General features: G+C 34.5%; 1 protein-coding gene across 4 annotated transcripts in view; it reads right to left on the reverse strand.

Annotated features, from left to right (window-relative positions):
- Nucleotides 1–12193, reverse strand: part of PTPRZ1 (protein tyrosine phosphatase receptor type Z1) — a 163134-nt gene that overhangs the window by 102173 nt on the left and 48768 nt on the right. For all 4 annotated transcript variants that reach the window (XM_074367157.1, XM_074367158.1, XM_074367156.1 and 1 more), the window contains exon 2: nucleotides 7171–7236. In XM_074367157.1, the coding sequence (XP_074223258.1) occupies nucleotides 7171–7236 (66 nt within the window). The remainder of the gene's footprint in view (nucleotides 1–7170; nucleotides 7237–12193) is intronic.

The raw sequence follows: 12193 nt of genomic DNA on the forward strand, positions 1-12193 counted from the left end.
TGAGGCGTGCTCTACTCATCACACTGAGCACAGGAAAAGTTTGTTCAGACATAAACCTTAGCTAAACTTTGAAAAATGTACAGATGATAGGAAATATCCATCTATAGTACGCAGGTAAGAAATCAACTCCTTCTAATCCTCTTGTGAGATTATCAGATACACCCAGACTTGTTCAATCTGTTTGGGCTCAGGATAAGACAAACTGATAATCACTTGGATTTGTAGTGTGATTGCTCAAAGAGATTTCTTGCAACAATGTGAAACCTTGATTTGATTCATGTACAACTAAGTAGGGAGTTATTAAAAGCTATTTAGTGGTAAGAAAACTAAAATACAGAGCAGCCTGGTCAGTCTGCCTGTTAGTGATGACCAGAACGCCTGACTTTACGGGTCCTGATTAGCTGTCTGTGACATCCTTGCACCGAGGCTCAGCCAAGCAGAGACCTACGCTCTGAGTGGTGAACATGCAAAACTATGGTTCTTATCCAACTATCTTGCCTCTCTTAGCTAAAAGTAATATGAGTAAGTTGAAAACCTTTTGTTTCAGTATTTTTGGATTGTGCTAATAAAAAATTAGCACAATGTAAATAGCATAGAGTAAGAGGGGAGAGTCTCCTGCCTCCTGTGGCCTGGCCCTCCACAGTCCCATTCCTCAGGGGTAACCACTGCCTACAGGTTGGTGTGTATCTTTTCAGGCCTCTCTTTTATAAAATATAAATATAAATGTATAGTATTTCACAAAAATGAGATAATTCTACACACGGAGTTCTGGAACTTGCCTTTTCACTCTTAAGTTGGAAATGAGAAATGAGCAGTCCGCTTAAGATAAGGAGTAACGAATCAAAGAGGAAAATATAAGACGTCAAAAGATTTTCGGATTCTAGATGTAAAGAGAGGTCTGGATGAGCCAGAAATCAGTCATTGTCCTACGTAGATCCAAATTTTCTTTCCGAGTTACCTTTGCTCTACTTTCTCCTAGGTGAAGAGAAGTAAAACTATGGAACCTATGTCCAAAAATAAGTGCCAAACATCAAACCACACAACGCACAACCTCATGTTAGGGCTCTTTTGTTTTCCATAAGTAGTATCTTCCAGTCTATATACTTGTTGGAAATACTACTTAGACAGGGGATTCTATTTTAAGGAAACAGAATCAATTCAGCATTCAGAGCCTCCCTCCTTCTGAGGTTTTCAGGCAAGCGTCTAACAGTGACTCCTGTGTGGCCCTTCTTACTAGTATCCTGTGCAACCCTTTTCACTAAAACTTTAAAGGGGTCTGGGTTTAAGAACACTTGAGAATATATCAATACAAAATTTTCAATTTCAAGTTGCCTTAAAGTATGGCGAAAAAGAAACAACAGAATATTTTTTAACATCCAGGAAAGAAAGATTACATTTCAATAGTGACCTCTTTCTAAGAACGGAGCGGTGAAGGTCCCTTCACCTCTGATGATCTTATCATTGTTTGAAGGTGCTAAGGTCTAACAACTCAAACCAAAGGAAGATTTTAATCCCATGGGATCATCGTGAGCTATGTGTTCCTGATATATATATATATATATATATATATATATATACAAAAAAAGACCAAATGACTTAGTTTTTTTTTATTGAATTATCTTTGCTCAGGCATTATTATAGAAAATGTAAGGTTAATAGAAAGAAGAAAACTCATTTTCTGAAACCCTTAGATGAAATGAAGTTACTGAGGAAAGGACTGAGTTTTGGTGCTGACATTCCCAGATTTACAATTCACTCATTGCAGACTGACAAACAAGCATTGCTTACCTTCCTGTAATAGCTTTAAAAATGGGACTGTTGCCTGTGCTTACCAACCCTGTCATTTCTCAGCATAATTATAGCATATATCCAGGATAAAAAAGTTGTTTATAACCTATGTAAAAACACACAACTGAAAGAGTAATACCTTCTCCTGTTTTTTCACCCTCGACTTCTCCACCCATCTGGTAGCCAGCAGGGATTTTTATTGTATCTTCACATATTACAATTGTGTCATCTTTCTTAAACAACCCTAAACAATCTTTCTTAAACAACATCTTTCTAAACAACCTTAGCTTAAGAGATTCCATTTAAATCATGTTTGACATGCCATGTGATGTTTTTAAATGGCTTACGGTAAAGCAGTGAGCTCTCTTACAGATGGATGTTATGATGTTCCTAGTGATTTTTATTAGCAGAACGCTATGTATACAAACATTCAAGGGCAAAGTCTTTCCTTCTGAGATTGCAGCTAACCTGACAAATAGTTCAAAGAGATATAAGCTCTTATGAATGAAACTAGGACTAAGCGTGGTCAAAACCAATTTACTTCAGCCAGTCATCCATTATTTAGATTTAAGAATCTTAAAACTAATTTATACTCAAATTTTATACAGTTAGCACATATACTTTTTCATTTTCTAGATGTAATAATAAGCATAGAAACTGAAAATACTACCAACCTTTAATTTCTTGTATTAAAAATAAAATGAGATAATGTACTTAAGAGTGAATAATCCACACTTAAAAATCTCAGCTTTGGTGTGATTTGCTTGGGAGCGATACGGTCATTTGGATAAAGGTTTCATTTGTTTTCTTTTATGACAAACTAGGAATTCAGACAAAATAATCGATCCGTACTCAGTTTGAGCTAAGCAGTTATAAAATGTCCTCATCTGAAACTCTTTCTAGTCTCTTCTTAGGATCCTCGAATATTCTAGGAACAGATAATTTTCCAAACCAATGAGAAGTACCAATGTAAGTAGAGCAATCCATTCTTTAAAATTTTGGCAAGCTTCCACCCGCACCTCAACTCTGGAACATTCGCTTTTGGAACCTACCACCCCATCTCCTACAGCAAATGACACTTTTTAATGAGTCTATCCCTTTGATCACCAGCCTGTCTCTTAAAGGCGCAAAAGCCAACAGGTATTAAATTATGAACAGAATGATGCAACTTGATTATAAAGCAAAACACTGTGCATTGTTTACGCATAGACTGGCCACTCTACAGGTGCCACATCTATATGCAGTTTGCCTGCTGAAAGGAAGAGCTCTGTGACTTCCCACCAAGATAACAAGATACACACAGTGGTATTTGCCAAAAGCTACTGCTAAAATTGCTGTCTTTCCTGACCTGAGGACGCATGCCCTCAGGGTTCTCAGGGACCTCAGGCTGCTAGAAACAGACAGAATTACCAATCTACACCACGGCCCTTGCCTGGGGTGGTGAGACTGTAAAAACCACCCCACCCACCCATCACTTAGTCTATAGGGCCTCCATTTTCTGATGCTAGGATGAGAGAGAATAAAGGATGCATTAAAGTTTGTTTTTCATTTTACTCATACTTGGTAAATATCTGAGTTCTGTATTTAAAGGCTCACTGGCTAAAGGAAAATAACCTACTTTTAGTTCTACCTCTGAAACTAGGAAGCTTGTTGTTAACAAAACTAAACCAGGCTGATTTTTATTCTATGAATATCTTTATGTATCAAGTTTCCTACAACAACTACGTATTACTTTTTTTTAAGAAAATTATACTCATTATGCTATATATTAATCCCATGAATTACTCATCTTACAATTGTTAAATTTATAACGTTCAACCATATTACTTTTTTATCTAGAGCAAAAACTATCTAAAAAACAGCAGAGTGGTGAATTTTTAAAAGATGGCTTGTAATATTCTCAGTAATTACAAATAAAAATATAAATGTAACAGGCCAAAGCATGTAGCGCTTCAATACTCATGACAGATTCCTTAGAGAAAGTGTATCCTGGAAGTAGCATTCCTCAACCACTACTAGTGATATCTGAATAAATCTTTAAAAAATTTCTATTTAATTTAAATAATTCATTATTTATTTATATATTTAAATATTATAAAATGATTAATAATGCCCAGATGGTCACTGACATCAGCAGATATTTTTCAGGAGAGCGAGGGGACTGTCCGTCATGATGCCATCTTCCACGTTAGGGATACGCTCCAAGCTTTCAGTCTTTCATGTTTTTCTCATACTTATCAGGGGATCAAAAATAAGCTTTTACAAAAGCACTAGGATTTCTACTTTGGAGGAAATGAAAGACAAAATGGGTTATAGCTGTCAAATATAAAGTTACAAAGTATATAAATTTTTTTGAAAAGACAACAATACTTTATTACATTAGTTAATAAACTTACAACCAAATTTGGAATACATATAGAGACATACATGAAAACCTCAAGTTTCATATTAATGCATATATATTACTTTCTGTCTAAAATCAACTTTTTCTCTGTAAAAATAAGTGACACTTCTCTTTAAAGAATATTACAGGATGCCAAAAAAAAAAAAAAAAAAAAAACTTAGGAAAAGCATTTTGGCCTTTATTGTAATCAAAGTAATTTTAGAGGAATTTCCTAAATAATTCATTAAAAGTAACAGTATACTCGGGCCACATCATCAGAAATTGTATTTGAATACGCAAGACTCCCAAACGTTTCAGAAAATATGAAAAATTCAGAAATAGAAAAATATGCTAGCAATTATTTTGTATAAGATTTTTAACTTTTTCTTTAAATTCGTTTTTGTTTTTGTTCTTCTTTGATAATTGTTTTATTGTTAATATTATTTTAGCTCTATATTATTTTAATAAAGTCAGACCAAAGAAAAATATTTTTCCTCCATGCTCAAATCCTTAAATACTTAAAAATATTTAAGAAAAATTTTTATTGTACTCTAGATACAATTTAAAAATACTTAAAAGGTTTCTTTACCTTTTGCTCAAACTAATTTAGTCTAAAATCTTTAGTTTGTATGAGTTATGTATATAATAGAAAAAAATTGGTCCAGGATCTAGGATCAAATCCATATTCAAGTAGAATATAATACACACTTTTACTGAAAACACAAGTGAAATTGCTTAGGGTAAATAAATGGATTGTTCATTTTTTAATATTAGTTACTCATGTCCACCATTTTTATTCACTTAACTATTACCTCAGGTAGTTTTTATTTACCATATGTAAATACCAAACCCCCAATCTAAACCCTGCTGCTTGGAGTAATTTGAGAAATTAAGTAATTAGATAAAAACAAATTAAAAATGAGATTTTAATTTTTTCTTAATCAAGTTGACCAGATTTTTAAAACTAATGTGAGTAGAAATTGGAGGAAATGGATAAATTAACATGATTTTCTAAAATGTGACCATATTTATTTGACCACATGTATCAATATTAAAAACAATAGGCACTTTGATCCAATAACTTTTTATTAAAATTCATTTTTTTCTGAAAATAATTTGCTCAAGTAAATTGAATTTGAGATGTTCATTACATTGGGTACATAATAGCAAAATATAAATAAGATTTTTAAAACAGAAATAATTTAAATAATTAAAAATGGTGTAGAGTTATGGAGAATCTTTGTTTTTCATATTTCTCAAGATTAAAAAATTTAAAATAGTAAGACAGAATTCCTTAGATATATAGGTTATAATTATAAATGGGTAAATTAAGGGCAAGTCTTTCTGTGTAGTATCATACAGAACTATCACATACCCATCTGCACAGTAATCCACAGGATAGATATCTTAATTTGTTCATTTTTTCCCATTTTGATGGATAGCTTGATTATTTTCCATGTTCTAATTTAAAAAGGTGATACCAATAGCTAATAAAAATTAAAATCCTCACCAGCAATAATCAAATAGAACAAATCAAAATAAATGTCATTTAAAAAAATGTATCAAATTAGTGAAGATTTTCAAAGTGATGGTCATTAAGTCCTAGTTTGCTCAGGGGGGCAGTCACTTACTTATGCTATATGTATGTATATATATGCTATCTGGAAAGTAATTAGGGCATGTGTACCAAGAATTTTTAAAGCATTTATTTTTTTCTACTCAGTTATTTCATATCAAAGATTATCTAATAAAAAGTGATAAAAATACAAAGGCACACTGTCTATTCATCTATTTGTCACTGTTTAGAGTAGCTTGAATATCCAAATATAACAGATAATTAAAAATAAAACATTTATTCAGTGGACTATTAGGCAGACACTAAGTACCAGGATCAACAGGAATCATCACTGAAATAAGAAAATGCTCAAAAATAATTTACAGGATAAATTGGGTGCAAAACTACATAAAGATATATAAACATAATAAAAACTGGCCTGAAAAGAAGATACCACATTTTCTAGGGGATATCCCTGGAGGGAGTAAAGCGTGATTTTTTTACATTCTTCTCTGTGCTTGAATGTATTTAAAAATTTTTCTACGTTTAAAGTAAGAATAATAAAATAAAGAAAATGAATGCCTCTCTACAAAATTCATCATGCTGCTGCCCTTTATCTATAAAATAAAGTCCAAATTGGCCAGGCTCACGCTAAAGCCCTCCTAACTCACTTCCATCTTAACAACCCAACCTTATTTCTAACGAGTGCCCACCCAACTCCACCACTCAGCTCTGACTCAGACAGCCATCAGGTATGTCACATTCCATCTAGATTCTGCCCAGCCTCGTCCAGTCAGGCCTAGAGCTTCTCTCCTTTCCTAAGGTTTCTGATCATGATTTCTGGGTGTAACTATTTCAAGCCAACTTCAGCTATTTCTGATGCTCTAAGCCAAGTCTGGTAATTGTACAAAATCATGTTAGACCCTGATTCCAATGATCTCAGCACAGTAATTTAGAAGGAAACCCCCTTTGAGAGCGAGAGTCCCATCAATATTTGTTAAATGAATTAAAAAAAAAATCACAACTGTGATCATAAGAACAAGAGCAGTTAATGTTTATTGAGAATTTTCTATTTATAAGGAGGTACTGCGTCAACTCCATTTATCTCATTTAATGCTCAGAAAAACCCTACATTTCCCAGATGAAAAAACTGAGCCTCAATTAGGTTTTGCATTTCTCCCAAGGAGATGTAGCTAGTGTGGACCTGAGAGTCACATCTAGCTCTGTCTGATGTCAATATACTCTACACTACCAATGCGCTAATGGAAAGTCACTAGAAATCATTTTGCATGTGGTATATTTTTAGTGATTAATCTAACTGCCTACCCAGGTAGCTAAGTTAAAATGATGTGCTGAGCTACAAAGTTTTCTTTTGAATATAAAAATAGATACAAAAAAACAATAAAATTTGCTACTGAGTCTCATTATATAATAATATATTTACCTGTATAGGACCAGCCAATCTCTTCAACAAGTTTTCTCTGTTGTCTGTAGTATCCATAAGTCCAATCTACAACCAAGAAAAAACCAGTTAATCAATGTGTAGAAATATATGTGTGCAAATTAAAAAAAAATACAATATGCTCAAAGCATCCTTCATACCATAAGTGGGCCTCGATTACTCTTTTCTACGTCACCTTCCCAATGGCTCCTCCCTACTCCAACCACCACCATTTTATACTTCACTGTCCCTGTTCTGGTACTTAGTGTAAATTTTAGGGGGGCACATTTTAAGATTGCTAAAGTTCAGGCAGAGGCAAAGAAAATATTCCGTGTAAAACAGGAGCAACCTAGAGGGTTTCAGCCCAAAGAGAGGCTAAGGTCAGAAAGGACAAGCCTGCTCTATCTCCAAATTTTTCTTACCTTTCCCTAAGTTGAATGCTTGAAATCCTATTGATTAAAAAACACTTCTAAATTTACAGCCCACATTTTATTTGTAACTGCTTCTAGGAGATGCAGAGGTTATGTTTTCAAAATTTATTTCCCTTACAATACAAAGCAAAATCAGTTGCCTTGAAGAAATGGAAATTTCAATATGTTTATGTTGGCTGAGAGGAAGGTTGTGTTAGACAGTGTAGATGAATTTGTCTTTTGGAGGAACAGAGGTGCCTGAGGGAGGTAATACAGTGGGAAGCTTGGGGCATTGCAAAATAGTAGACACCTCATGACCTAGAGAGAGAGGCTCAAGATCATGAATGTAGGGGAAAGGGTATAAAAGAATAAATGGATGGAAGGCAAAGTCTCACTCTGCACAATTCAGAACTGTGCCTGGAGTCACGCCTGCACCGCACATGTGGGGACGCCCTTATGACTCATCCTCCTCCTTCCTGTGCCATAGTCTCTTTCTCCCAGACTGTGGGAGATCTCAGCTGCACTGTGGGGCAAAGAAACCTCTGTGAGCTGGGCTTCGAACCTGATCAGTATTGACCAAACTGTTTCTGTAGAAAAGGCTACAAATAGCTAGTTTATAAATGAACTTGTGGAACATTACTTACTCATAAATTGGGGTTCTGTCAATACAGCTTTCATCTGAAGGCAAGGGTTTACTCACACTATACTACACCATATCATACCATTCCACATATATATTATATATCATATATAGATAGATCTTTCTCATCTATTGGGAAGAGAGATTATTTCTTCTTATTCTTTCTACACAGTTTTTTTTTCCCTTTTACTGACAGCTCCCAATTTCAGGGAGCCAGTTCTCTCAAGGACTTATCAGAAATTATTTTTCCCTCTTGCATGCTATATATAACCTGATTAACACAACATGGTAATATATACTTAAATATTTTATAAAAACTAAAAAGCGGGCCAGCCACCAGAAATACCCATTCTGAATCCATAGAGTATTCAAAACCAAAACCTACCTTGGAGAAAACAGAATAAAAAATAGTTTTAAAAATATCACTACCCATAAATCGAGGTAAATATTCTATTGGCCATGCAGCACATTTCAACAAATAACTGTTTTTATAACAGCTTTACTGAAATATGATTTACCTATCTTACAATTCACCCGTCAAAGTGTACAACTTAACAGCATTTAGTATATTCAGAGTTGTGCAATCATCACTGCAAACAACTTCAGAACATCTTCATTATCTCAAAAAGAAACCCCATACCCTTTAAGCTGCCACCCCTACCCTCCTCCATCCCTCTAGACCTAGATAACCACTAATCTACTTTATCCCTATAGATTTGGATATTCCAGATATTTCTATAAGCAGAATCATGCAAGATACGGCCTTTTGTGAATGGCTTCTTTAACTTAACATAATTGACATTTCCAAGGTTTCTCCACATTGTAGGATGTATCAGTACTTCGTTCCTTTCATTGCCTGACAGTACTTCCTTGCATGCTGATCAAGATGGCCTTACAGTTCCCCTCCGTTTGACTGAACTTTGGACAGGCTTCCTCCTGGCTCTAGGCTCCTGACTTCCCTTTTCTCCCAGCATTTAGTTGAAAAGTATAAATTCTCTCTCTGTTCCTTTGAGATAGAAATCTTTATGAATAGCCACATGCCAGTTTTACAACTAGGAATGTACTTCTCAAGAATATGGGAACCATCTCTCTGAAATGTAAGCATCAGAGTAAATAGCACCCTAATCTCCCAGTTTCTGTGGGAGAGCAGGAGCCCAACATCCAGTGAGATGTCTTCCTCCAAGTTGCAAAAACTACCCTCTGTCATAATGATACGCGTTTAATTTTTCCTTTGGGTAAAGCCAGTTAGCAAACACAGATGACCTATGCCTTCCCCTAACATCCTACATTACTTTTACATGGGGGCTCACCCTAGTTCTTAAAAAATCCTTAACACCTCTGTTTCATCAAAGTTGAATTCAGACTTGATTCTGCCCTCTCTCCCCTGCTGTAAAACCCTTGGATTAAGTTTTCCTTGCCTGTTCAATTTTTGTATGCTGTAATTTTTGTTTTGACGATGGATGTGCCACATTTTGTTTACCTATTCATCAACGGATGGCTACAACTTCGGTTGTACCCTCTTTGGGGCTATTATGAATAACACTGCTATGTACTCATGCATAAACTTACTTTTCTACTTAGAAATGAAATACTAGGTTCATAATTTATTTAAGTAGAGCTGTCCCATAAAATGGTAGTAATTGAATGGTAGTTCAATTCTGGAGACAAGTTTTTTGGTTTTTTTCATGATCAAGGAATATATACAATTAGGTGTTAGGGCCTCAAAGGTCATTTGATTAAGACTTTAACATTCTAAAAAAAAATTTCCTATTTTAGAGATAAAACACTTTTTTTTTCTCCCCAAAGAAATGTAAGTGGTGTGTACAGGTAGAAAGTGACAAAAATGGAAACAATAATGCATGGCTCCTGCCCCCTACTCCACTAAATGTTCCTAGCAACCCCAGGTTATTGGTTACTCTCTTATGTGTTTTGCCGAAGTCGGAACATCTTCAAGGGAAACAAAATAAAACAATACACTGAGACTGAACTTCACCAGCAGAAACTGGACAAATAAATTATGCTGATAATCAAAATCAAGTCAAATACATTGATTGTATACCTGATCTGACCAGGCCACCAGCTGGAATTCTCCTCTGAAAATTTGCACTGACCACAGGGAAAAGCTCTATCGTCAACCTTTATGTTCTAAATATAAACTTTTTTAAAATGTAAAGACATTTTTGTCACAGAAATGCATTTTGATGATTTCAGAAGATCCCATACCATACAAAATCTACATTTAACAAGTATTCCATTGAAATAAACAAAACAGTAAGCTCTTGCTTTAATGATTCAAGCTAAAGGCCGACAGCAAAGTATCAGCGGATTTTAGCTTTCCTTGTAGGGCTTTATCGCTACACAATGAGCATTTGTCCTTGGTTTTTAATTACTTACGTTAAGAGAGCTTTTTTCAATACAAGATTCCCAGGTGTTGGTAGCTCTCCTCAGTTCCTTTATGTATTGTTTCCTTAATTGTTACTTCAAACAATCTGTTACACATTCATATGCTAATTACATAGTCCTTGGGCGTGAGAGAGTACCCCACTTTTAAAATTCTCCTTAGAGGTCTGATAGATGAGATGTGATGGCTCCAATGAACAAGAAAAAAAAGAATCTAGGTTCACTTTGAAAACCAGTAAATCCTATATAAAATAGAATCTATCAACGTGCTTACACATTTTAAAATCAATTAAAATGATGAAATATAGAATTGTTTTTGTTTCTGTGGATCTCTGTTTCTTTAGTTTTTATATTTTGTTTCTTTCTGTTTAAAAATATTTGGTGTGTTTTGTAGTGAGAAAACTAAGAAGTAAATTTCAGGAATGACTGATTTGGTGTGTTTTGTAGTGAGAAAACTAAGAAGTAAATTTCAGGAATGACTTGTACACAAGATACACAATACCATAATACTTACATTATTAAACCTTTTATAAAGGTAACTCTAAAAGGAAACTCCAAAATTTGTCCTGAAAAATTATTCTTCATGAAGTGGCTTTTTGACTTCCTACCAAAATTGAGAGAAATTTGGTTTATATTAGTTTAGGTAAACTTAAATATCTCTCTTTTCAATTTATTCTGCCTTGGACTTACCTTGCACCTAAATATTTACAAGCACGTATACGCCACATATTCCTTTATTTTTCTTTTTATGCAAATAATGGAAATCAAAGCTCTGATAATCACCACTTGGAAGATGTAGACAAACTTAGCATTGTTTTGCTCATGTTTTTTAAACCAAAAAAAAAAAAAAAAATCAGGGTGCTCATTTTCTACTAAAAATATCATTATAAATATTTTAAATTATATAAATGTCTCTGATTTTGTCCTTAACGCTAAAGAAAGTCTCTGCTTCGTATTGATCAACAATTCATCACCTGCATTCTACTATAGAATTCAGCAACAGTGCTCTGACAAAATCCACATGCACTTTAATGCTATTAAGAAGCCAAACATGTGACAGAAAAGAAACAGAGTGGTCCTCAGAAAGAGAACCTTCAGGTAAAAAAGTAGCCACAGGTATAAATCTCAAGACTGGGATCCTAAATCTAGATTTTTCAAAGTAGATTTTCCAAAGTAAATGATACTTGCATACTTCACAATCTTTAAAAGTATCACTAAGGAACTCTGGGGAAGAAAAGGAAGTCACCTGATGGTAGAAATCTGGAAAGGCAGAGAAGAAGGAACAGGATTAAAGATGACTCTTTAAAGCCCTTGAGTATAGACTTTGATGAGGAAAGACTTAGCGGGATGGACTGAAATGTTGCAGGTAGATGAAGACCATGAGTACCAAGAAGTGGCAAATCATGGAACCAAAAATTTGGGAAGCCAGCTGGGCTGTCCTGTAAGGTCTGCGTAGGTCACTAGGGACTCATTCTTGGTGATGACTCACCGTGATACAAGGGTCATGTAATTTTCACTTTTTGTTTTCATCTTCTCTCCTTTTATCTATATTTCTTTTAAAAGGAGGAAAGACATC

Source organism: Camelus bactrianus, chromosome 7 (genome assembly GCF_048773025.1).
Source record: "Camelus bactrianus isolate YW-2024 breed Bactrian camel chromosome 7, ASM4877302v1, whole genome shotgun sequence".
Taxonomy (NCBI): domain Eukaryota; kingdom Metazoa; phylum Chordata; class Mammalia; order Artiodactyla; family Camelidae; genus Camelus; species Camelus bactrianus.